General features: G+C 39.1%; 2 protein-coding genes and 1 pseudogene across 15 annotated transcripts in view; 1 reads left to right on the top strand and 2 right to left on the bottom strand.

Annotated features, from left to right (window-relative positions):
- Window positions 1-1,748: 1,748 nt before the first annotated feature.
- On the bottom strand, window positions 1,749-7,347 carry LOC104591904 (pentatricopeptide repeat-containing protein At1g08070, chloroplastic pseudogene; annotated as a pseudogene). Of its 12 annotated transcripts, XR_016068682.1 has the most exons (6): window positions 6,852-7,347; window positions 4,241-6,734; window positions 4,052-4,123; window positions 3,142-3,937; window positions 2,914-3,026; window positions 1,749-2,182 (listed from the first exon to the last, which is right to left on the bottom strand). The product of XR_016068682.1 is annotated as a pentatricopeptide repeat-containing protein At1g08070, chloroplastic pseudogene, transcript variant X10 (transcript). The 12 variants fall into 12 exon arrangements; XR_016068678.1 differs by having other exon boundaries at window positions 3,142-6,734; XR_016068680.1 differs by having other exon boundaries at window positions 1,749-2,163; window positions 3,142-6,734.
- On the top strand, window positions 3,294-3,703 carry LOC104592015 (ATP-dependent zinc metalloprotease FTSH 2, chloroplastic-like). Its single transcript, XM_010251157.1, has 2 exons — window positions 3,294-3,458; window positions 3,515-3,703. The coding sequence occupies exons 1-2, from the start codon at window positions 3,294-3,296 to the stop codon at window positions 3,701-3,703; spliced, it is 354 nt and encodes a 117-aa protein (XP_010249459.1).
- Window positions 7,348-12,018: 4,671 nt separating the features above from the next.
- Window positions 12,019-26,918, bottom strand: part of LOC104591905 (DEAD/DEAH box helicase) — a 47,797-nt gene continuing 32,897 nt past the window's right edge. For both annotated transcript variants that reach the window (XM_088886575.1, XM_010251042.3), the window contains 6 exons: window positions 19,036-19,122; window positions 18,623-18,796; window positions 17,329-17,373; window positions 16,381-16,737; window positions 12,499-12,901; window positions 12,019-12,382 (listed from right to left, as the gene is read on the bottom strand). In XM_088886575.1, the coding sequence (XP_088742701.1) occupies window positions 12,800-12,901; window positions 16,381-16,737; window positions 17,329-17,373; window positions 18,623-18,796; window positions 19,036-19,122 (765 nt within the window). In that variant the 3' untranslated portion in view covers window positions 12,019-12,382; window positions 12,499-12,799. The remainder of the gene's footprint in view (window positions 12,383-12,498; window positions 12,902-16,380; window positions 16,738-17,328; window positions 17,374-18,622; window positions 18,797-19,035; window positions 19,123-26,918) is intronic.

The following is a 26,918-nucleotide window of genomic DNA, read 5'->3' as shown; positions in this document are numbered from 1 at the left end:
TATGAGAAGAAAAAGAACAAAGGAAAGAAAGTTCAAAAAATATAGGGGCTGAACCCCTACTTTTGTTATAGGAAAGAAGAAAAGAAAAGGTGGAAGAAGAAAATATGTTGATTAGACAAAATTTTAAGTTATTCCCTTGCTTATTGGTTCAGGTTTTGAAATTTTTGAGGGTTTAACCAAGGATCAAAATTTTGATACGATACGCCCCGTATCGGGTGTATTGTATTGTATCTTTGGGGTCCCGATACCTGTTTACATGTGTTTTCAGGGACCCATTTTTTAAAATTATATATATATATATATAAATGAAATTGAAAATCAAAGAAATAAAAAAATAGGGGGGACTATCGTTATAAGTACTGATACACCTCTGCCAATACACAGAGGTGTATCGATACTTTGAACCATGGGTTCAACACAGCCGTTAGCAATGTTTGTGTTGATTAAACCCTAACAAAATAAGAAATTAATATATAAACACATAAAATGAACATTCTAGTTTAATAATGTCTATTTTATAATTATAATGTCAAAAAATTAAAAAATATAAAAGTATTTTATAACCCAGTGCACAAAACTGCTTGGCGACTGGGCGAGGCGAGCCTCCAAGGGTGCGTTGTCGCCTAGGCGTTGCCTTGACAACTATGCTTGCTACCTGATCCTGTTCAATTTCTCAAATTTCATTGATGGTATCCCTTATCATTGATGGGAATTCTGACTGGATCTTGAAAAACAAATCATTTCATGCCTCACAGATTTACCATGAGAAGAAAACATGCTTTCCTGTTCTATGTCTTACTTTTATGTGGACCCAATAGTCAAAAGAGATCTACTCAATAATTGTAACAGAAGGTTGGGACCAGATAACATTTGAGGGGGATACACGTATTGGACTAGGAGATGAGAAGTGATACTTTTCATCCTTGAAGCAAGTGCAGCAGTAGTCAAAATAATATTGTCTCTATTAGAACATGAAGATCCTTGACGGAAGAGTTAAGTCAAGAATTCAATGCACATATAGGGTCAAATGTGTTAATTAATGTCTAATTCCACACCCTAATTCTATAAACAACTTGTAGAAGTAGGGAAAACAGCCTGATGTTTTGATCACTGTGCACAAATTTATAGCAATCATGTGTGTTCTTCACTTGTGATTTTTGAACTTCTAAGAAAGGTTTTATTTTCTTCCATCTTGTTAGCTCAAGAGCTTGCATTCCAATGTTGCTGGCATTGGACAGGCTAATCCTGTCTCCAATTTTTATTCCGGTTCTGCTTTTGGCACTATTTCTAAGGTGTGCTGATTATAGCAACTTGGCTTGTATTTTTCTTTCTACGTTTCATCTGTCAAATATAGGAATAAGAACTCTAATGGGCTCTCATGTGTCCATATAGGTAGTGGTACATAAATAAAAAATATTGCAGCTGAAAGTGGAATAGTGGATCCATTCTGATATGTTGCCTTTAAAATGTTATTGAAGATTACCAACTCAATACTCACTGCTAACATGGTTTCCAAATGAAAACATTATAGAGCCCTTAATACTACCTGAACAGAACATTATACCCCTTAATACTACCAATGAGTTGAATAAACAAAAGTTGATACTTCAATTTCAGTGGCCTTGAAATCCCCTTGCAAAACTGATTGCAGAGCGGAAATTGCAGTCTGAAATATGGGAAAGTGGCAATACTAGATGTTTGAATAAAACTAAATAGGAGCCTGATCTTAACCTCAGAGAAGATCAGCCTTTTTGTTCTTTGTTACCAGGAAAATGGGATTCATCTGTTTTTTACTTTGCAAATTCAGCACCTTTTCTTGGGCTTTGAGTTCAAATGATAACTACAGATCATGTTACTGGAAACTTTTTCAAAAAATATACAAGTATGGTCCTCTGTGCAAAAAGTTTCTGTAGAACATTCCTTTAAGGACCCCAAAAAATCTATATTCAAAAAGGAGGAAGAAAAGCCATCACCACTGAAACATGTATAAGTAGACAACCGAGCTCTTAACATGTCAACTTCACAATTGATTACCACCTCCTCTGGATTAGACTTTTGCTAAAAATTCTCCCATTCCTTTCAGACCAGAGTGTCCACAAGACTGCTAGAGGCACCACATCCCAGCAAGCTCTCCCTTTCTTGGACATCCCTTGCACCCACCACCTAGATAGCAAGGACTTCGCTGAAGCAGGAAAGCAACCATAAACTGGAACAACTTTTCTAAAATGATTCCAGACTAGTAGCAGGTAAATAATACTAATTCTAACTTTTTCTTAAACAACCTATAACAAATATAACTTAAACAACAGGTTAAAGAGACCCAGAACTCCTATAACAAACCTATGATAAATCACAGAGAAACAGAGCAAATCTAACTTAAAACAACCTTAACAATCTCATCATATAACTGAATATTCTACTAGCTTACACCAAGAAAAGAAAGTTATTAGCTACCCGAAACTCCTAAAATCCTCAACCCATTAGAACTCCAAAATTTCCCAAGTGTGCCCAACATCAGAAATTACCTACCAAAAACAAAATATTAATATATGCACTCCATTTTGAAACTTATTGGCTTTAAGTAGAATGGATTGGTGAAACAGGATTCATGTGACCAACCCCATATAGCTGGGATAAGACATGGATGATGATGATGATTTTGAAACTTATTAATAGAAGTATCTTCTTCAACATTTTTGTAAAACAAAAGCAAAATTCCTTTTCAATCTTCACTATTGTGGTTGTTTCTGTGGTCAACAGAGAAGCACTTCATTCAGAACACAGTGAAGCAATGATGCAGAATTTTGAGCCCTAATAAAAGGTCTGAAATCTGCAAGATTCAGTGCTTCAACAGAGTTATCATCTAATCAGATGCACAGCAGCTGATTGAAATGGTGAATGGAAGAAAATTACCAGCAACCGGGCGGTACTTCAATGCCAGAACTAACCACCCTTCCTCCTCTGCTTCGAGTTATCAAATACAGAGAAATGTTAAATTGAAGGTTACTAGAGCAAGCATGTTGTCACTGAAAAGTAAAGCAACTTGATGAGCCAGGATCTATGAAAACTTGGTCTTGACCACAACTGGCAAAAGAAAGAAAAAAAGATGGAATCAGGTTGCAGAGATTGATTATAACCTACTTGCAATTGTCTTCTCTCTGGTCACCATGGTAGTCACCATTAGTGCAGTCCACCATTGTTGCTGCAAGTAGAAGACTCAATTGAACAAAGAGCCTCTCGCTTTTTTCCCCTCAGCTTTACTTTCCTTTGGCTAATCCAAGGCTAAGTTCCAAATGGAACCAAAAACTACTGTGACTTTTGATGATGCTAAAGTCAATGAGCCAAAGCAGGATTTCATGGAAGTAGTGGAGGTCCTGAAGAAATCAAAGAGATTTACTGCAGTTGGTGCATGTAGAAACTGGAATGACTTCTTGCTAAGGAAATTGCTGGGGAAGCAGGTATTCCATTCTTCTCCATCTCTGGATCTGAGTTCGTTGGTTTTCATGCTTCTCAGGTTCATGATCTCTTCAAGAAGGCCAAGGAGAAAGCTCCTTGCATTATATTTGTGAATGATAAAATTGGTGTTACAGAAATGAAACCAAAAGGTTTAATTGGATATCAAGACTATACAAATAGGAATTCAGTGGGTACAAAGATTAGCAAATGGCTTGGCTGCTGGTTTAGCGAAGCAAGGGATTACTAGACATCAGCTGTATTGGGTTCATTTGTAAGATCTGTATTGGGGTGGGATAGCAGGGGCTATGCTCATACTCTATATTTGTAATGAAAAGCTACAACCTCTTGTCGTGCTGCTATATCTATAATAAAATTCTGTTTTCTGTTGCTAATAAAAAAATATGTTGTTGGGCTTCAATGAGGAACTGGAATTGGAGGAGGGAAGGTTAAGAGGAAAAAGATCCTTAACCAGCTTCTCATACTGCATATCAAAATCCAAGAAGAAAGAATTTATCTCATTTCTCATGCCAGCTTTTGCTCTTTATTCTACATTTTAATAAAAATAAATATTAAAATGCCATTGTTTAGTGTTTACCATCATTTTTTATTCTATGTTCTCTAGACAAGCCTCGATGACAAGTACATAGCAAACCTCTTGCCTTGAGTCCTGCTTTCCATCGCAATGACAGGTTTAATGTCTTGAAATTTCTTAAAGGAACTCTTTGTTTCACAAAGTCTGTAGAGAAAAAGGACACCAAATGAGTGAATTGCCAAGCGGAAATACCTGATGTAGTGATCATTGAGCGTCTTCCATTAAGTTGCAGAAATAATTTTCATTACTTGGGAAGAATCTTATCCAATGAAGATACCAATCCTCCTGACTTAAGATATGGATAAATTGATGGCAATGAATCCATACAGTTTATAAAACAAGCACATTTCATGCACAGATGATAGAACATAGTTGATTTAGATTCCAATATGCTTCAACTTTCTCCTCACATGTTGACATAATATGAAAGATCGGGCATGTATCCCTCAGATCGTAAAAGTTGATCCATTCCAATAACCATCTTATAGATTATATTGGTTTCAGGGTGTGAAGTATCAGCAATAGAGAACTCATGAACAACACCATTTATTTCAATAAAAGAGCAAGCTGGCTGCTTTTGAATCCCATGAACATTCATAATTTTTCTAATTCTTTCTGCATCACTCCACCTTGAAACTGAAGCATAAATATTGGACAACAAAATATGAGTTCCACACTTTCTTGGTTCCAACTGCAGAATCTGTTTTGCTGCAAATTCTGCCATTTCTATATTCCTGTTATTCCTGCAGGCAAAAAGCAGTGCTCGCCAAATAACTGCATCAGGTTCAATGGGCATTTCCATGAGAAACTTCTTAGCCTCAGCCAAAAGACTGGCACGTCCTAGAAGATCAACCATACATCCATAGTGCTCAATACGAGGGGTGAGATTATAAGTTCTTGTCATAGAACCAAAATAATAAAACCCCTTTTCCACCATTCCACCATGGCTACAAGCAGATAATAGTCCAAGGAAGGTGACTTCGTTTGGTCTGACTTCACTTGACATCTCCATTTGTGAAAAGAAGTCTACTGCTTTCTCAGATTTACCATTCACTGCAAGCCCAGAAATCATAACTGTCCATGAAAACACATCTGGTTGAATCAACTCATGGAAAATTTCAAGAGCTTTATCAATATTTCCACACTTTGAATACATATCAATCAATGCATTCTTCACTGGGAGGTTCATCTTGATGCCATTCCTTTCACCATAAGCATGTACCCAACTTCCCTGATCAAGAGCACCCAGATGTCCACAAGCAGAAATTACACAAGCAAGTGTTGCTTCATATATCATCACACCTGCAACCTGCATCTCCCTAAATAAGTTAATTGCTTCCCTAAATAGACCACAATGGGTATAGCCTGCTATCATAGAAGTCCAAGAGACTACATTTCTGTGTGGCAGTCTGTCAAAAACCTTCCGAGCATCCTCTGTTTGCCCACATTTTACATACATGTCAATCAAAGAGGAGCCCAGAAAGACATCAAAGACAATCCCACTTGCCATAAGAAATCCATGAATCTTCTTACCCAAATCAAGGTCTCCAATCCTTCCACAAGCAGTCAGTACACTTGCCACAGTCAACTCATTTGGTCTCTCCGATCTACCATCCAACATTTTACCAAACACCTTCAATGCTTCTTCACAAAGGCCCTTCTGCAAGTACCCCGAGATAATACTATTCCAAGAGACCACATCTCTGACACAGACTGGAACCAAATCAAAAACCCTCCTAGCAGTTTCAACCAAACCACACACTGAGTACATCGAAATAAGTGAATTCTGCACAAATACATCAAACTCAAATCCCAATTTCAGACTTACCGAGTGAATCTCTTCCCCTTTCTCAATAACTGATAATCGCCCACAGGCTTTGAGAACAAAAGGTAATGTATAGTTATCGGGCAAGACGCCTTCACGTCGCATGGCATTGTAAAGAGTGATGGATTCTTCGGGAGAAGAACCATTGGCGTAAGCTCTGAACATGGAATTCCACGCAAAGAGATTTGGATTCCGGATTTGAGAAAAAAGGGCAGGAGCAAGTGGAAGATTGGGGGATGAAAGACAGAGGAAGAGGAGTTTGTTTGCTATAAAAGAGTTGTTGAAGAGTCCTGTGGTGATAGCATAAGAGAGAATTTGGTTGAACTGGTTGGCGTTAGCGAGTTTGTCTAAGGAAGTTAAAGGGAAGTTATGGTTGTAATGGCGAGCGATGATTGTCCATACCAGATTAGAGCCGTCGGAGGGATTAGAAAGGGAGGTTGGAAATCTGAGAAAGCTCCTAGTGGCACGTAGGAGGTGCATCAATTACCGTGAACGCGAATTGACAGACACAAATCAAGGAAAGCATCAAGATACAATATTGAAAAATGAGAGAATATATTGCGCAAAAAAGATCAAAAACAAAAACGTACAAACCTGTAAGCATAAAAGGAATTTATTGAGTAATACGGAGTAGAGGTTTTTTACGGAGTGAAAGAGTGAGAGTGGAGAGACGGTATGGGATAACCTACATATTTGAAAGCTGGACAAGGTTTCCAAGAGATTAAACACAACTGGAGCAAAGATACGATTTACAGATAATTAGATTGAACACAACTTGCTGACGCTTGGCTCAACTCCAAATGTCGCCTCTCTTCAGATGGTTCAATAGTTGACAGTGCGCCTGTTCCTCGCGAAAGAAACCTTGAAACAATAAACCCTTCGCTCTTAGCAAATAGAAATGCTCCTTTTGGGAATAGTGCAAATATAAATTTATGCGGTTCATGTAAATGCAAAGTTCGTTAAAATTCCCATTTGTACCATTGCTGTTTGGCTGGGAGAGAGCAATCTAGTGGCATCTGTTTGCAGGTGTTTGCAGGCGAAATCTCCTTTTCTAGTCAGCAGTGAAGTTGCACAGAGGAGAAAGACAGCATACCAGATGTTCTAAAGTGGCCAGTATTGATTTCAATTTTCGGATCCATCGAAGGTGGAAACGATGGTAAGGCTCCTAGCTGTAGGGCAGTTCGGATGCCTGTCGTTAGGTAGGTTGCTTGGATTGTAAAGAAAGGGAGGAATCAAAGAAGTAGGAGAGCTACTTCTAATTAATTCGGCGAGGTTAGTCAGATGCTTAGTAATAATAATATGCGAGATGAGACTTTAAGAAGTAGGAGAGCTAGATGGTCCTGAGACTGTTGTGGTCTTACGAAATAATTTTGGAATCCTCAGCCAACGCTTTAGAAAGAGAATAACATATCAGCTAATGAAGTCTATCGTTATTGTTCAATTCGGGCGGAGAGAAAATAAAGTCTAACGTTATACGGTGTGATCCTAGGAGATTTGGAGTCCCCTGAAAAGCTTTTGAAGTTGATTACATATCACTTCAAGTATACATATCACTTCAAGTATTGAAGTGGCTCTGTGCCGAGATGCCCAAACACATGGACTCCCGAACTACTGATAAGACTCCCCTTACTAAGTTATCGTCCTATTGATAAGTCGTGTCCACGTGTCCTTTAGTTATTAGGTTGGGTCAAATCACTCATCAGAAACAGCACACTAGATCCGGATGTTCTAAGTTAGCCGTTGATCGATCTGAATTTCAAATATCGGCGTATGTCGATGGAAATTTATATTAATCGTTCATGCCACTCAATGTAGAGTTCCACCGAGAAGAAAGATGCAGGAAAAGAGCAAAGTAGTGTTCTTTTTCTATTGATGCAAAAGCAAAACGGGTGTTTTTTTTACTTTGAGAGAGTTTGAATGATAGAGGTTATGTGAGCTTGGCTTCAACCAATGAAATTGTGTATATCGTCTCCCTCCTTCATTTTCTATTTTGTTTGATGATATATTTTGATAGAAAGGGGAGATGCATTACATTACAAAGTGAAGTCTGCTTGTGATAGTGCATTTTGGCGTCAACGTACATCTATCCAAGGATCCTACTTTTCTTGTGGAAGTTGGACTTTGCACAGTGGGACAAACTATCCTTAATATTTGTGAACGCTATTGTCTGTCCCTTTGGTTGTCAAGTGACGGAATTAATAAACACCTGAACATCTATTCTATTGTGCAACTGTCCCTTTGCTCATGCTAAATGGTTTGGCTCACATCTTTCTTGGCGGCCAGACTCAATTAATTCGTCAATGATAATTGATAACTAATAAAGTGGGGAGTGTCAAGCGTCGAAGACTTTAAGAGTAGAGAAGTAATAGTGCGCATTCTTTTAAATTTTAGGTTATTACGAAGGTTTAAAGTATAGTTTCGTTCATATCGCATTGATACTTAGAAATGGTCGATACATACTTATTTATATAAGATATTTTTTATTATTAAAGAAAATTGGGGGACCGTATCTTTTTCAAAAGATATGATATGATATGCCCCGTATTGAGCATATCGTATCGATACTTTGAACTATAGTTATTACTTTTTTGGCAAGAAAAATTGAAAAAATTTATCACCCCTAAAAAGGAGATTGCATCAGAGGCGCTGCAGTAAACCCCCTAAAAAGTGGTGCATAGAGATCAATGGTTGTAACCTTATCCGATCTGTACTGCAATCCACCTCAGAAGTCTGAAATTTGCAACCCCTTCTATCTATTAGTAACCCCCTATAAATCGCCCTGTAGATTTAACATTAATCCACAGTCAAAATTCAATACACTCCTAAAAATCTTAGTTCCACCCTAAGGGTGGACTGAACTATAAAAACCCATTTTATTTATTATTAGCTTCATGAGGCTAAACAGCGGAGTAACCTTGTTTCATAGTCTGATATTCATAAATCCGTAACAGAATTTGATCTCAAGTTTCTTCTTCAACTAATCCAGAACACTTATTAATTAAGCCACCATCAATTAGGGGGAGATTTGGTTGGGCTTTAGAGTTTAGATTTTTTTTTTTTAGAAAAAACCTAATTTTATGTAATTTAAAGAAAAATGTTGACCGAGTTCATGCAATTCTCGGATTTCTTCACCCTACAAGGTAGGATATTGGACCCCATTAAAGTGTTTGCCTAATTGTTTGTAGTACTCAATATTTTCACGAGACCACAATGTTTTATAACGTTAGTTACCAATAATCATATAACTCATTTACTTTCCTTTAATTTGAATTACTGAGCTGCGTTTGGAAACGAAATCTAAATCCCGATTCAGCGTAAATTTACGCTTTGGTTCAGTTTTGCTGGTATTTGGTAATAATGCATTTATGTATTGATAAATGAAAGAAAATACATTTTTCAATGCATGCTTATATCGATAATGAGATATAAAATTTGCATTCAAATGGGTTTTTTGATAAAAAAAGCCATATACTTTGTTGGAATTCATGTTTGTATCCATTGCAGCTAAAAGCCTGTTTGGTAAGAAGGTAAATTTGTCAATGCAAAGCTAACTCAACTCTATTTGCATTGTTTCCAAACACAATCAAAGTGGGAATCTCCAAGAATCAGAATCAAAATTGTCTATTCCCAAAGATGGGAATCTTAATTGAATTCCAATTATTGTTGTTTGATTCAATTCGAAACCAAAATCAGAATCAACTGAAATTTGCAGTTTTACCCCAATTAGAAGAAGAAAGAAGAAAGAACGGTGGTTGATTTCGAAGAAGAAGAGGGCACATTAATCTCTGTTCAGTTGGGCTAATACCGACTGCCAGTAGTATTAGATTATTAGCAACGGTGGTGGCAACTAAGGGGAAAAGGAAGGAAAGAAAAAAGAGATAATAGAGGAGGGAGTGGAGGAAGAAAAGGAAGAAGAGATAGTGATCGACGGCAGCCTTACCTCACTGGAGATGGTGGTCAACGGCAACTACTTGGATGGAAAGTCTAAATAAAACGGTCAGGAATTGAATTGATTAGGGCTTTGGAATGGTAAAGATGTTTTTATAAAAAGGTAAAATACAAAAACTTTCTCTAAGTTTCTGACAATCCTAAAAACTTCTCCTATAGTTTTACTTTAGCAAAAATTTTTTCTCTATTTTTAAAAAATTCAACAAATACCTCACTTCCAGTGGAACACTGTTCATCTTCTTCCTCACGCGGTGCACTCCCCCCTCCAACCTTCCCTTTTCTTTAATGGGTGGACAACCATGGTGGCAGATGGATGACAATGTCAGACGTCCAACCATGGCGATACTCTCTGTTTTCTCGTTCACTACAGGAGGAATCATGCTGTAATGGGTGGGCAACCATGCTTCCTCCACAGAAGACCTTACTGGGCCTTGGCACAGTGGAAAGCTTGCTTACCTGTAGAGAAGCGTGGAAGGAAGGTTGGCGTAATATATCCCAAAAGATAAACCGGCGTCATCCAAAGAATCGAATATGGTCTTCTATGAGAACCCTTGGATCAGCTTCATAGTGTCGTGATTGATATATCCGTGCGACGTTGCAGAGTGCACGAATAACCGGTTTGGCTGCGTTAAACTGGGAAGCGACGCGAACCACCTATCACACACTGCAAACTGCGACACCAACTCCTTGTATACCGATATTACTTCCGGCCTAAACCCATTCATCACTGTCTCCGACAACCCCTTCTCTACGCTCTCTACCTGCTGCGCAAATCCATTCATGTCGTCGCGACGCCGCCTTTATTAACTGATGATGACTACTGTCCCCATGGAACACCAAAAACCTACTCGTAAATTTCCTGAAACGAGTGAGCAGGGTCGGGGTCGACGTACTCCGATTGGTTCCCAAAGTAAACCCATTCCGAGTTGGGATCCTTTGCAGAGATCAAGTTGTAGGTTCCCAAAGTAAACCCGTTCCAAGTTGGGATCCTTTGCAGAGATCAAGTTGTATTCTTTCCCGGTGACACCATCAATTTCTGGGTTGATGAAGGAGCGGTTTTCTTGGACTAAAACCACGACGGTTTTGATGGGACATGAATTAATAGTGGAGGAGGCCTCCGAAGGCATGGTTGTCACTTTGGCATTAAGTTTGGTCTATTGTTTCTGAATGGTGAGACAAGCAATCTTTAAGGGCAGTTCGTTACACAAAACAGCAAGCTGAGACATGGTGATGATCGATAGAGCAGAGATAAGGGAGGATGGGGGAGCAGAACGTCTGTCTTGATGAAGCGGATCGCATATATATAGAAGGGCTAACCAGTGTGGTGATCGGTTATTTGGATCTGAGCCAGCAAGAGCTATCAACTTTGGTGCTAGCCCTGTAATGAACGAAATTCCCATTACAGGGTTGCCCACCTTGGAGGAAGCATGGTTGCCCATCGTTGGACGAAATTTCCAGTTGCTAAACGAGAAAACAGAGTACCGTTTTTGTTGCTGAGCGAAATTTCCGATACTATCGTTAGACGTCTGACATTGTCATCCATCTGCCGCCATGGTTGAGTTGCTGAGACAGGGCTATTTTAGTAAAAATATATACCAATTAATTCATAAAAGGTAAAATAGGTATTTTAAAAAAATTGATTATCTCTTTAGCCTTTTTCGTCTTGGTAATTAACATAAATGAGATATTTATTGAATTTTTTAAAAATAGGGGAAAAGTTTTTGCTAAAGTAAAACTATAGAAGAGATTTTTACGATTGTCAAAAACTTCAGGGGAGGTATTTATATTTTACCCTAACAAAAAATACAAAATAAAAAAGTTGGAATGAAAATCACATTCCCATGGGGTTCGGTGGAATAGCCATTCCCTCATATGGGAAAATCTCATTCTGATCAACCAAATGATTGAAATCAGAATAGGCCATTGCGGTTCCGATTCCAAGCACCTATTCCTACGAACTAAAGAGACCCTGAGATTCAGATCATTTAGAATCAGGTCGCAAGTGGATTCTAGAATGAGGCAGGATGATAAAATTGATTATAGAATCTGCGTGCAGAAAAGAAGCAGATGCCTCAAGTTCTCAATGGAATTAGATTTTTTTATATGGATGGTTCTCGGTTCTAGGATATCATATAAATGTATACACAAAAAATAACAAAATTCAAAGGTTTTTCAATGAATGTAAATGGCTGAAAGAAAAAGGAAAATAATTTGAATTTACTCATTCCGCATTTATAAATATCCTGATCAGTGTTCATATATGTTTATTGAGTACCCATTAGCCAGAACCGGCCTCTAATAAGGCCTTTAACCCATGGACCATATCATAATCAGATACAATATTTTGGATCCAAATCCTAGCAACCAAGGTCGTGTATATATCGCATATTCGGGTAGTTCACTACAATTAAAAGCCTACAATTGATGGTGGTGAACTCAGTAAAATTTGAAGTTTCAACTGCAGCTTTCTCTTCTAGACCTTGTGAATCATTGTCTTATGCCATAGAACATGCATTTGAAGTCCACCTATGCACCCCACGCACTCTATTTATACTAAAATCCTGAAATAAGGGAACCTAGTTAGCACCATAAACATCAACAGCCAAAGCCTTGAAGGTAAAAGATTAAAAAAAAAAGGTTTACGTCAGTTGTGCACTTGAGTTAAAACTACACATACCTGTAGGTAAATAATGTGGTTTTTATCAGACTCCACCCCCACCGTATACTAAGTTTCGAATCCATATCAACTTTCATCTTTCTGATGCTTTAAACTCACAGAATTGTAACTTCACATGATCCATACTAGGGCAACCCAGCTTTGGAATCCAAGTGGTAACATTCTAAGGACTTCAGTGCAGGATAATGCGAGTTCTCTGACTTCTATGACGCTCTGCCACATGATAATATGCAATTTTGATCTACCCAGGGGTGAGTCAAAGGAAAAAGCACATCAAGTATTTGCTGTCCAGTATATACAATCAGTATTTTACGAGGGCTGGTAGTGAAGCATGTAATTCAGCCAAGCATTGAAATATCCAATTAAGGAGTTGTTCTCTTGGTAGCTCCAAAAGAAGCTCTGCCTGCGAGACACCAAAAGGTTGAAATAGGAACTTAATGACCACCCTAAATCATGTTAGCAAGAACACAATAGGAAACATTAGCGTTCAACAGAGCCACCTAATGATGACTAAGTACAGGGATTAACCTCTTACCTGCCTCTGTTGTACACATGTCAAAGATGCAGGAAAGTAGGAACTTTTTTTGTTGAGACTGGAAATTAATATTTAATGAGCTTACCAACTAAAAGCAATAAGTAACCCAGAGGATATAACTAATAAAACATGTGCAATGGTGGAAGGCCGAGGACCTTAAAAGTTATTATCCATTAAAATAGATTTCTTTTTTTATTATGTTTGTTGTTTTAAATATTTCATTATTAAATTATGATAGATATGCATATAATTTTTAAACTACTGTAAGGGCACATCCCATGCACATCTTGCAAGCAAAGGGTAAAGATATGAAGTAACATTATATAATCAAATTTTAACTTTTATGACCTGCACCGAAACCAAGGCAAGTATCTGATTTATATAGTATAGATAAGTAATATTAAATTAATATTATGATGCTTTAAGTTCTGTAAAGTATTTGGTACAATGCCCCTTGTAACTCCATTGTAATTCCATTCATCTTGTTTGCAATAAAAGATCTAAAACTTTATTGCTCTTTATATAATTTGTTAAGGAAAAACTAAACCGACTTTGCCTTCTTTTTGTTAATTTAGACATAAACTAGGGCTGTCAATTGGTCAGGTCTAGTCCAGGTCACCATATTAAATTAATATTATGATGCTTTAAGTTCTGTAAAGTATTTGGTACAATGCCCCTTGTAACTCCATTGTAATTCCATTCATCTTGTTTGCAATAAAAGATCTAAAACTTCATTGCTCTTTATATAATTTGTTAAGGAAAAACTAAACCGACGTTGCCTTCTTTTTGTTAATTTAGACATAAACTAGGGCTGTCAATTGGTCAGGTCTAGTCCAGGTCAGCATAGACATGATCTTGAGCTGACAAGAAAACATCCAGATCCTATAGTATCTGTAAGTAAGAAATCTAGACCACCCCTATTATTAATCAGGCTTATCAGGTCTGACCTGATGAGACCCACTTATAATGGGCAAGCCTTTGGCTACTATTTCTCTTGCTTTCTCTTCTCAAAATATCTTATATATGCCCTATAAATTGACAATTTTATACATATTATATGAAAGTATTATAGAATAAAGGTAAACCACAAGAAACACATATAAAATGTTGGGAGGCATTTTTATCATGTGCTAATATATATAATCGGTTTGAGTCTTAATCAAGTGCATCATGTTAAAATATAGCTTTGTTCTAAGGTTATTTTAGTCTTTTCTCTTCTTTGAATCAGTGCTTTTTGTCTCTATTCTCAAGCATTTGTATACAGGGGTAATCGTGTAATTTTACCTTTTATTATGAATTAAACATTCTGGGCGGCAGTTCTCTCTTTCGATAGAGACTGTGAAGCTCTATTCTGTTTGACCTTTCTTCTCCTCTTCTTCTTCTCCACCTCCTCCCCTTCTAGGCTCATACTAGAAGCCTCATTATTTATTTAATTAAATACAGACCTGATAACATGGTATCAGAGCCTGGTTGATCGAGTTTCCTGACTGCATCAGTGAAGGACGCCTGCAACTGGTTCAGCTGAGTTTTATACCAATACGAGAAGAGAGGAAGGGGAAGAACCTAAAAGGACTGATCGCCCAGAAGGTTAAGAGGCTTCTATGCCTCAAGCTGCATCGTTGGTCGACTGTTTGATGGTGGTTTAGACTCCTCCTACTCGGCAGTTTGAAGAGGGACTGTGAATGTGTTAGCAGTCTATGTTGATGACATCATTGTCACAGGAAGTGATGAGCATGGCATTGAAAAGCTCAAATGATTTTTACAAAACCAGTTCCAGACTAAGGACTTGGGGCACTTGAAATATTTTCTGGGCATAGAAGTAGTAAGGTCAAAGTTGGGAATCTCTCTCTCACAAAGGAAGTATGTGCTTGGCCTGTTGGAAGAAACTGGTCTTTTAGGGGCAAATCCAATGGATACCCATATAGATCTGAATGTGAAGATGTCTGATAGTGAGGGGGAGCCCCTAGCTGATCCTGGACAATACAGGAGAGTAGATGGAAAACCGATTTATTTAACCATTACAAGACCTGACATTTCCTTCAGTATTGAATTGTTGAGCCAATTCATGCAAAACCCAAGGACAATCCATTGGGAAGGTATTGTTAGAGTTCTACGCTATTTGAAGGGGGCTCCAGGTAAAGGGTTGTTGTATAAGAAAGAGAACTTTCCTTGGAAGGATACACAAATGCTGATTGGGTAGGGTCGGCTATTGATAGGAAATCAACAACTGGTTACTGCACTTTTTTGGCAGGGAATTTGATTACTTGGAAAAGTAAGAAGCAGAATGTGGTGGCCAGGAGTGGTGCTAAGGCTGAGTACAGAGCCATGGCCCACATTACATGTGAGTTGGTGTGGTTGAGACAATTGTTACAAGAGATGGAAATATCAGTCACAACCCCCATGAAGCTATTTTGTGACAACCAGGCTGCCATTCATATCTCTTCCAATCCAGTGTATCATGAGAGGACCAAACACATAGAGGTGGATTGTCACTTTGTTAGAGAAAAGGTGGTCAGTGGAAAAATCATTACCCCATACGTGAAGTCTGAAGATCAACTAGCTGATTTATTTACCGAAGGCTTGAGTGGTGCTCGGATGCTCTAACTTGAGGGGGAGTGTTAAAATACAACTTTGTTCAAGGGTTATTTTAGTCTTTTCCCTTCTTTAAATCAGTGTTTTTTGTCTCTATTCTCAAGCATTTGTATACAGGGGTAATAGTGTAATATTACCTTTTATTATGAATTAAACATTCTGGGCGGCAGTTCTCTCTTTCAATAGAGACTGTGAAGCCCTATTCTGTTCGACCTTTCTTTTCTTCTCCTCTTCTTCTTCTCCACCTCTTCCCCTTCTAGGTTCATACCAGAAGCCTCCTTTTTATTTATTTAATTAAATACAGGCTTGATAACACATCGGGTAAAGTAGTCCCAACTCTATTATAATTGGGACTCAAAATGCATACTCAGGCCCTGTATAATAGGGTTTGGATGGTTTGGGTCCATCAGTTTGACCCAAACCATTGACATTCCCAAGACTTCAGTAGACAACCCCTAGTTCAGTGGGAGTGATTCACCCCTTTCTCCACTGAAAATGCAACATCTTTACCCAAACTCCCTCTGGTTTTATTTATGGGTATTGCAGTCATTTCCTTGTTTTACAATTCTAATAAGGGATCTACCACCTTCAACATGATAGGTGGCAACTCCTTTTATATGGATCAGGGCCACAGCCCTGTATCTAAACAAGTATTTCTCGGAATTTGCAGGGATCCAAGATGGTTTCAGAATACATGTTTAAGATCACAGCTTGACCAGTAAAGAGTGGGAACTTTAAAAAACATCAACAATTACCTTTACTTGGTTATCCTCAAAAACTAGAGAATTCCGATGAACATCAGATGCCATTGACTCTGTCATCAATTTGAAAACCTTCTTATTCATATTTGTTTCCATACCAACCATCTTGCCTGAAGCATATATTTTAGTGATTCCCAGGTCCGCTGCCATCCTCCTTACATACAACTTTTTCAATAGTATCTCCATGGAGCATGGTTCTTTTCCATATTGGCGCCGCAAATTCTCTGTGAATTGCATCAAACTCCAAACACCTTCCTCCGCAGCTTTCTCAGCCTCGTTAATTATTTCCATGGGATTATCCAAATGATTTATGTACTCTGACGGGAGGTGGGGGCTGATATTTATATCAAGCTGGCATAATATAAGAAGGTGAAATTACCATTGAGAAATGTATTTAAATGCATATTACTAACAACCAAGGTCTAGAAGACATTTGTATCATCATCCATGCCTTATCCCAATTATATGGGGTCAGCTACATGATCCTGTTTCACCAATCCGTTCTATTTAAAGCCAATATATAAAGAAAAAAAAATAATGTTCAGTCTTGCTAGTATAGACACTCGATTTGTTATCCAGAATATCAGCCCATATGAAGGAAAGCATCTAGATATCTAACCACAATTAGATGGATTCTCCACAGGCAATTGCCTCAATAAACCTCGTTTGATGGCTGCAGCCATCCAAACTACACACATATCTAGACTGTAAGCCAGATAAGCTTGATCTCTTTCAACCAAGGAAAATATTAATTGGGTGGTTACATTCATTTGTAAGGGTTGACTTCAGACTGAACACATCCCCATGGTTCAATCAAGTTCAAAGCCCCCCGTCCCCGGGTATGCTATGCATCCCAATATGCAGTTACTAGGTAGTACAACTATCATGCATGAGGTTGATTCTTACATTTAATGAACCTAGTTCTCAGATGATACTAGATACCTGTACACTATGGTAAGGAACCGAGACCAGCCGGTGCTCTTCAACCTGAATGCCAAAGAAAAGGAAATCAGAATATCTGCAAGTGACATAAATTGTGAACCAAAAGATTGTGATTAAATGGACAGTGAAGCCAGTTAACCAGTTACCTGAAAGCAAAAATACCTCTCAGCAGATGCTAAGAATATTTTTTTTTTATCAACAGATGCTAAGAACATTTAAGATAAAGACATTCCTATTGTCCTACATTATATACCAGTACCTAACTTTCTTTCCCCCAACCCCACCCAAAAAGTTGGTCTCTCTCCATAAAACACACCTTAACCACCTTATTGGTTTTATGTGTGCATTTCACTAATGGCTAATGCACTCATATATCTACTAGTGGGCATAAATTGCTTTCTATAACTAGTTTTTCCAGGCCTGAAGTTTGAGGATTTTCTTGTAGAGTCTTATATGGCATATCCAGACAATATACACAGAGATGTCTTCATAATCAGCCATGTATATGGTGTCCTGGTCCTGTTCATCCCAGCCCTATAACTCCCAAGATATTGTTCTATTCTCATGCTCTTAGTTTATATGAATTTATTGAATAAAGATGGTTGAAAGAAAGATTCTTTTCCAAAGTTCAGAGTGCTAAAGCCTGAACTTTATACATGATTTTTTTTTTCTCCATGCCTGAGTGAGAAAATGGTGATTGACAACAGTTATGGCAGTAAATAGAAAACCAGACCGACCCGATGGTCCACGGGCCGTGCCCCGGCCTGGCACGATTTGTATGGGTCAATGGGCTGTGCCAGGCTTGGGGTTTCAGCACTGTCATGCTGTGCCGCCCGTGGCCCGGCCCATATTATATATATAATATTTATTTTATATATTTATATATATAATATACTATACAAATTATAATCATATAATAAAATACAGTATATAATGTATTAATAAAATAAACATTTTTTTTCAATTTTATTATACTATTTTATTTAATTATTGTATATATAAGCAATTGTATACATCAAAATTCATATAAAATTACAATTTTAAGTTTTTTTCAATTTTTTAAATAAATAACTTTGGCCCGGTCCATGGTCCGGCCAGGCCCGGCACTGGCCCACACGGGCTCGGGCCATGCCGGGCCAACCCCCCAAAATATACTAGGGGAGGAAGGCACAATCCGCAGGCCGCACGCGGGCTGTGCCGTGCCAGCCCAGTACAGCCCGTTTTACACATCTAAAAACATCATTGTACAGCCATGATGCTTCTCTAAAAAAGTAAAGAAATAGAACAGATTTACCTTGGACAAACTCTCAAAAAGCATTTCAAAGAAGAGATCAATGCCTACATTTCCAATATCTCCTGTCTGCTGTTCACCAAAAATATTCCCAAATCCTCTTATACCCATGTCTCTCTCTGCAAGTTGGAAACCTTGCCCAAGATCCCGACACTCTTCAAGAGCTGAAAGCCTCTCCTGAATTCAAAATTGTATCTAAATAGTTAAAGAAGAGAAAAAAAAATCCAAGTTCTTCCCAATTAACAGTAAATGAGTTCACAAGAACTTGGATAATTCGTGAACACCAAGATGGAAGATTCTGAACCAACAAATGCAACATGTACAGATAATATGATGACTTATAAACCTCAATTAGTACATATTAGATGCTCCCAAATAATAAGCAGTTAAAGGAAACTTTGATGAAGAAAACATACCAATGTTTGATCAGATAGCAGTGATTTGTCAGGGTAAAATAAATGTGCATAAGCTTCTTTATCTGCCCGCCCCACCCTTCCACGCAGCTATGGGAAAAGAACAGTTCAAATACCATTGTTAGTCCCACTCTGATGAATGAATTCTCTCAGCAACACAAAAACAAAGCGTCAACCAAGCTGACTGTGTAAGAGCTCAAGGAAAATACACAATTCATAGACATGAAGTCCTACATAAGAAATAGGATAAATGGTCAACATCCAATATTTGCTTGTATTGGGAAGACATCTAGAAGGAATTAAAGCATAACTTCCTACACTATAATACTTCCCAAAGTTTAGCCTACTTCAGCACAAACTCTATATCTAATCCCCAAATATTGTTCATCTCAGCCCTATAAATCCCCAGATATTGTGCTATTCCTACACTATAAAACTTCCCAAAGTTTACATTGGAAGACATCCACAAGATATGAAACCCTCCACTACTATTCTTTTTGTAAGAAAATCCCCCACTATATATTTTCCCAAGGTCATGCCCCATTCCAAGTAACAAGTTTATCTAATCCCCAGTTCATACTTCTTCTATGCCATACAAATATCCCTACAAAGATTAATCTCATGAAAGAAATATTGCATTTTATTTCCCCAAGACAATTATTAATATCACTTTTTAATCCTTTACAACAAACAAGCCGAGGTCAAGCTTAGAACTTCTACAGGGAAAAACAGATGGCAACACCAAACACATTAAAATTAACTGTTAAAGTAAACATATACAGAAAATTACAGAAGAGGAGTTTTGTTCCTTTTAATATCTTTGGGAAGAATTGGAAGTAAAATTGTACTAGAAAAGAGGGTCTAATGACTACTGCCTACTACTATATCTTTACATAAAGTCACATTTGTGCCCTCACCAAATTCTATAATCTCCACAAATGAGATAAGTAGTCGTACAAGACTACAGATATCTTTTAGACTTTGAACAGAAAATTAAAGAAAAAGGAGAAGAGAAGAAGAGAGATGGAGAGGGAGAACTCGTAGATGGGTTTTAGAAAGAAGAGAGTGGTTGGTGTTATGAAACAGCTGCCCCAGTCTTTAAATTTATATACACAGTTGTATAATTGTAGTAGGACTTAATGCTTACATGGCAAGATAAGATAAGATAAGATTAAAAACTAATCCTAATCAATGACTTAATTAAATCTAAATACAACTCAGACTGTCATACGAGTACACTAGTGTGGGGTCCACAGTTTCCTACACTCCCCCTCAAGTTGGGAATAGATGTTTGCCATTCCCAACTTGCATAGGTCTTCCTCTAACTTCTTTCTTGAAACAGCCTTGGTGAGAAGGTCTACAAGCTGCATGTCGGAGGTGATGTATGGAAGGTATACTTCTTGAGATGTAACTCTTTCTCTGATAAAATGCCGGTTCCTTTCAATATGCTTAGTTCTGCCGTGCTGTACTGGATTATGGGCTACATTAATGGCAGCCTGATTATCATAGTACAACATTAGGGGTTTCTCATAAACAATACCCAATTCCTCAAGTAATGATCTCAACCATAGAATCTCAACAACACCATTTGCCATGGACCTATATTCAGCTTCAGCACTGGAACGAGAAACAACACTTTGTTTCTTACTCTTCCAGGAGACAAGATTACCCCCTACAAAGGCACAATATCCAAAGGTAGATCTTCGATCATCAACACACCCAGCCCAATCAGCATTTGTGTAAACTTCTATCTTCATGTGGTCATTATTCTTAAACAAAATGCCCCTGCCTAGGGACCTCTTCAAATATGCTAATATCCTCTCAACTGCAAGGAGGTGAATAGTTCTAGGAGAGTGCATATACTGACTAACTACACTGACTGCATAACTGATGTCGGGTCGTGTGAAGCAAAGATAAAGAAGTTTTCCAACTAACTGTTGTGTTAAGATGTGCCGAATAGGGGTAATTTAGTCTTCTTTTGTTTATTAAGTAACTTGCTTATGTGGCAGTGTTATTGGAGTTACTCTGCCCCACACTTAAGTAAGGGCATTTCTGTCTTTGTAAACATTATTAGAATCTAATATAGATTAAGGGGGTCGACTGGATGGGTTAACCATCAGATTTTCGACAGACCCCTCTTCTTCTTCTTCTTCTTCTTCTTCTTCTCCTCTTCCTGTTCGGACTACTGTAGCAGCAATCGAAACATGGTATCAGAGCCATGCTCCTGACCTAAGTCAGTTGGTAAAGCACCTCAGCATTGTTCGTGACTCTTCACCTTCGTTTCTGGTTAGTCGATGAAGAGAACTGGTTCGCCCTAGGTCAGAAACATTACAGCTTGTCTCTCTACTGCGCATAACCTTCTTCAACAAGGAAAGTGACTTCAACAGTGAATGGTTGATTGATATTCTCAAAGGAAGGTCGGTTCTCTCTTCTTCTAGTGTTACTTATATTTCTGGGTAGAAACCCTACAAGAAGCTGTTAGTATTGAGTAGAACCTAGAACTAGGTTCATTGTTGCCCTAGGAAGGGTTGTGTGTGCAGTAGCCGAATGGTGTAGGGCTGCTGTAAGTTGTTGAATGGTGTTAGCGCTGCTGTAAGTGGCCGAGTGGTGTAAGGTAGAATACAGTGACCTTGCCGAACTCCTTGTGGTTGTGTAATGCCCTCTTAAGTGTGTTAAACAAGTCTGAACTGGGTGCAGCAGATTTGGCTGTGTTGTGGTGCTTGAGTGGTTGTAAGAGGGCCTCTACTTGTGATTAGTGAATGGTAAACTGATGCTTATGTGGGACGTAAGTGTGTGAAGTCAGCAGTAGTGCGAATAAGAACAAGTGTGTGCTTCCACTGTGGTGTTTAGAGGCTGCAATAGGTGCTGAAATATCAAACTGTGAACATCAATCAGCTTGTAGCTGAGAAGTAAAGTTAGAGACAACTGTGGAAGAGTACAATGGCAGCAATAGGAGATGGCTACAATGATCAGAAACCTAGTGTAGTAATTTCCTCCGACTACCTAGGGGTACAAATGACCTCAATTAAGCTAAATGGGGAGAACTATGTCCCATGGGCTAAATCAGTGGAAGTTTTTCTCAAGGCAAAGAAGAAAGTAAAGCATGTAAGAGATGAAAAGCCACCGGTTGACTCTCCAGGGTTTGATGATTGGGAACAAGAAGATGCTCAAATCATGACTTGGCTGTGGAATAGTATGGAACCCAAAATCAGTGCCAACTTCATGTTCCTTGATACGGCTAAGGATATATGGGAGCATGCTAAGAAGCTATATTCTGGACAAGATAACACAACAAGAGTATATCAGCTGTATCAGGAATACTTTGATTTACAACAAGGAACCAAAACACTAGAAGAGTACTATGCCTGCATGAAGAATATAAGGAATGAACTCAATGTCTATCATCCCCTTACTCCAGATATTCAAGTTCAACAACAACAAAGGGAGCAGCTAGATGTTACAAGATTTTTAGTGGGGCTGAAGTCGGAATATGAACCAGTTAGAGCTCAAATATTGGGGGGCTCTACTCTTCCTACACTTGAGGAAGTATTCTCAAGACTTCGTAGAATTTCTTTGGGCCAGACAGAGAACCCCACACAGTATGATAGATCAGCACTTGTGACAGCTAGAGGTGGTGGACATAGTACAAGAGGGGGAGGTCATTCCAGAGGGGGCCGTGGCAATTCCATGATTGGTCGGGGTGGCCGTGACTCAGGGAGAGGCCGTGGCAGAGGAAAAAATAACTCTACAAGGAAGTGTACTCATTGTGGTAGGGATGGACACACAGTGAATTTCTGTTATGACCTACATGGCCCTCCCTCTAAATGGGCTAATCATGCTGTAGCAAGCGAAGTTGCTATTAGTGACAGTAAACTGGCAGACCGAACACCTCCCACATCTACATCTACTTCTGGGAGGGAGATGGTGAGTGTTCCGCGTGATGAGTATGAACGGTTCCTTCAAACTACTTCACAGCATACCACTGCCACATATGCCCAATCAGGTATTGCTTGCATGTCATCTAAAACTCCTTCCTGGATTATTGACTCTGGAGCCTCAGATCATATGACCAGGACTCCAGGTGTGTTCTCTTCTCTTTCTGGAACCTCCACATCACAAACTGTTACACTTGCCAATGGGTCCTCATCTCCCATCTGTGGTGTTGGTAATGTTGACTTGGCTTCTGTCCCCTTATCATCTGTTTTATATGTACTTAAGTTTCCATTCAATCTTATGTCTGTTAGTAAAATAACCAAAGCTCTTAACTGTTTTGTTACCTTCTTTCCTTCCACTTGTGTTTTTCAGGATCTCAAGACGGGGAAGAAGATTGGTGGGGGGCATGAAGCTGGTGGATTGTATTACCTTGATGGCGGTGGATCTTCAATTGCACTTCAGACTTCCCTTACTCCTCTACAATGGCATTGCCGACTGGGACATCCATCTCTCAAGGTTCTCAAGATGTTGGTTCCATCATTGAGTCAGTTGTCAGTTTTACAATGTGAGTCATGTCAGTTTGGTAAACACCGTCGTGTGTCCTTCAATCCAAGAGTTGAGAGTCGTATGTTGAGTCCTTTTTCTTTGGTTCATTCAGATGTTTGGGGTCCAATCAAAATAGAGTCTTATATTGGGTACAAGTATTTTGTCTCCTTTATTGATGATTGTTCAAGAATGACATGGATTTACTTAATGAAAGAAAGAAGTGAATTATTTTCCATTTTTCAAAAATTCCATGCTGAAATACGCACACAATTTGGTGTTCCAATCAAAGTTCTCCGTTCAGATAATGGTCGTGAATACTTTCTTACTGCATTTCAACAGTATTTAGAACAGCATGGCATTATTCATCAGACCTCATGTGCTTTCACCCCTCAACAAAATGGGGTGGCTGAACGGAAGAATCGTCATCTTCTTGAAATTGCTCGGTCTATGCTTCACCACATGAATGTTCCTAAACGGTTTTGGAGTGATGCTGTACTCACTGCATGTTTTCTCATTAATCGGATGCCCTCTTTTATTCTTCATGGTCAGTCCCCCTTCTCCATCTTGTTTCCCACTTTATCTCCGTTTCCATTAACTCCTCGTGTCTTTGGTTGTGTGTGCTTTGTTCATAATCTGAGTCCTGGAATAGACAAGCTAGATGCACGCTCAATTAAATGTGTCTTCCTTGGCTATTATCGGACTCAAAAAGGGTACAAGTGTTATAATCCCATTGCCCGAAAGTGCTATGTCTGCCCTGATGTCACCTTTTTTGAGTCTGTCCCCTTCTTCTCCAGTCATGAAGTACCCTTGTCCTCACCCTTACCTCCTCTTCCTCTTCCTGTCAGTGATTCAGTTCCAGAGGCTGTTGTTGGAGTAGACTCATCTCCTCATCCAGTGCAGGTCACCACTGAACGACCACCGATCCGACAAGTGTATACACGTCGAACGGCACCTGCCCCTCCTCCTGCTTCTACCTCATTTGTGGATCCTCTCATGGCTCCTATTGCTGAACCTTCAGATCTTGACCTACCCATTGCCTTACGGAAAGGTAAACGTAGTTCTACACTCCATCCCATTTCCAATTTTGTTTCATTATCTCGTCTTTCTACCTCACATCGCCAGTTTGTTTCACTTTTGTCTTCTATTTCCATACCTAACAATGTTCAAGAAGCTCTTAGTTCACCTGGATGGCGGCGGGCAATGGAGGAGGAACTTTCTGCTCTTCAACATACTCAAACGTGGGAACTTACTACTCTCCCACCTGGGAAGCATGCTGTGGGCTGTAAATGGGTGTATACTGTGAAATACTTGCCAGATGGTAGTGTGGAGCGTCTGAAGGCCAGACTTGTTGCTAAAGGTTACTCACAGTTGTATGGTGTGGACTACATGGAGACATTCACTCCGGTGGCTAAAATTGGTTCTATTCGTGTCCTAATTTCCTTGGCAGTTATGTATGATTGGCCTCTCCTTCAACAAGACATAAAGAATGCTTCCTCCATGGTGATCTAGTGGAGGAGGTATATATGGAGCAACCACCTGGGTTTGTTGCTCAGGGGGAGGGTGGTAAGGTGTGCAAGCTGAAGAAAGCAATTTATGGGTTGAAGCAATCTCCACGTGCTTGGATTGGGAAGTTCAGCGAAGTGGTGAAGAGTTTTGGAATGAAGCAATGCCAGGTTGACCACTCAGTGTTCAGCTATGACTCAGAAGCTGGGAAGATTTTATTAGTGGTCTATGTGGATGATATTGTCATCACTGGTAGTGATAAATTGGGGATTGGCAAACTAAAGGTATTTCTGCAAAATCATTTTCAAACAAAGCACCTTGGAACATTAAAGTATTTCTTGGGAATAGAGGTTGCCAGGTCAAAACAAGGTTCGAATCTGTGCCAAAGGAAATATGTCCTTGATCTATTGGAAGAAACAGGACTGTTAGGTGCAAAACCGGCTGAGACCCCTATGGAACCAAATGTTAAGTTGAGCAGTGATACAGAAGAAGTATTTGAAGATCCTGGAAGGTATAGACGACTAGTGGGAAAGCTGAACTATCTGACTATCACGTGACCCGACATCTCCTTTGCAGTCAGTGTGGTGAGCCAATTCATGCAGAACCCTCGTATACATCACTGGGATGCAGTCCTTAGAATTGTGAGGTATCTGAAAGGAGCTCCAGGCCGTGGGCTATTGTATAAACCAAGAGGAAAACTTGAAGTAGTTGGGTATACAGATGCAGACTGGGCAGGCTCAGTGAGTGACAGAAGATCTACTACAGGCTATTGCACATTTCTGGGAGGAAATCTTGTGACATGGAAGAGTAAAAAGCAGACGGTTGTAGCCAGAAGCAGTGTTGAAGCCGAATATGGGGCCATGGCTCACACTACCTGTGAATTAGTGTGGCTGAGGAATCTCCTACAAGAAATTGGGTTTCACATGGATAAACCTATGAAATTGTACTGTGACAACCAAGCTGCACTCCATATCTCATCCAATCCTGTCTTTCATGAGAGAACAAAGCACATAGAGGTTGATTGCCACTTTGTGAGAGAGAAGGTTATTGCCGGAGAGATAAATACAGAACATGTGCGCTCCAATGACCAGTGGGCAGATTTGTTTACAAAAGCTCTAAGCTCAGGGAAAGTGAACTATCTATGTAACAAGCTGGGATTATATGACATATATTCTCCAGCTTGAGGGGGAGTGTTAAGATGTGCCGAATAGGGGTAGTTTAGTCTTCTTCTGTTTATTAAGTAACTTGCTTATGTGGCAGTGTTATTAGAGTTACTCTGCGCCACACTTAAGTAAGGGCATTTCTGTCTTTGTAAACATTATTAGAATCTAATATAGATTAAGGGGGTCGACTGGATGGGTTAACCATCAGATTTTCGACAGACCCCTCTTCTTCTTCTTCTTCTTCTTCTTCTTCTTCTTCTTCTTCTTCTCCTCTTCCTATTCGGACTACTGTAGCAGCAGTCGAAACATGTTGGAACATAGTTTTATCTTCAAGAGGCTCTCCACCCTCTGCACAGTCGAAACATTTTGGACTGCTGATGTCCAAAATCAACTTGTCTCCACCGTCTGTGATAGACTCTCACATCCCTACACCTTTGACAACCTTCCCCACTACACCCCTCTTCACTTGATGGGATTGGTAAAGGAACTTCTGATGAGCTAATCCCAACCTCACTATTATCCCCCTGAGGAGAAACCCTTGGATAATAGGGTTCATCCTCAAAGAAGGGGACATCCATTGAGACAAATCTTTTCCCAGAAGTGGGTTCATAATAGCAACATCCCTTTTGAGTTTGTGCATAACCAAGGAAAATACATTTTGAGGCCTTAGGATCAAATTTGGAACGATGAGGGCCAAGGATCTGAACGAAGCAAGTGCAACCAAAGGTTTTAAGGGGGATT

This window comes from Nelumbo nucifera, chromosome 4 (assembly GCF_055504915.1).
Source record: "Nelumbo nucifera cultivar China Antique chromosome 4, China Antique-T2T, whole genome shotgun sequence".
Classification (NCBI taxonomy): Eukaryota; Viridiplantae; Streptophyta; class Magnoliopsida; order Proteales; family Nelumbonaceae; genus Nelumbo; species Nelumbo nucifera.
Note: the sequence above shows the minus strand (reverse complement) of the source record. Positions and strands in the feature narration are given on the sequence as shown.

What these genes read in the sequence shown, in the direction of transcription:
- LOC104592015 (XM_010251157.1), top strand. Translation starts at nt 3,294, where the DNA reads ATGGAACCAAAAACTACTGTGACTTTTGATGATGCTAAAGTCAATGAG. An exon ending in GGAAATTGCTGGGGAAGCAG is followed by an intron (nt 3,459 to 3,514) that starts GTATTCCATTCT and finishes CATGCTTCTCAG; the next exon opens with GTTCATGATCTCTTCAAGAA.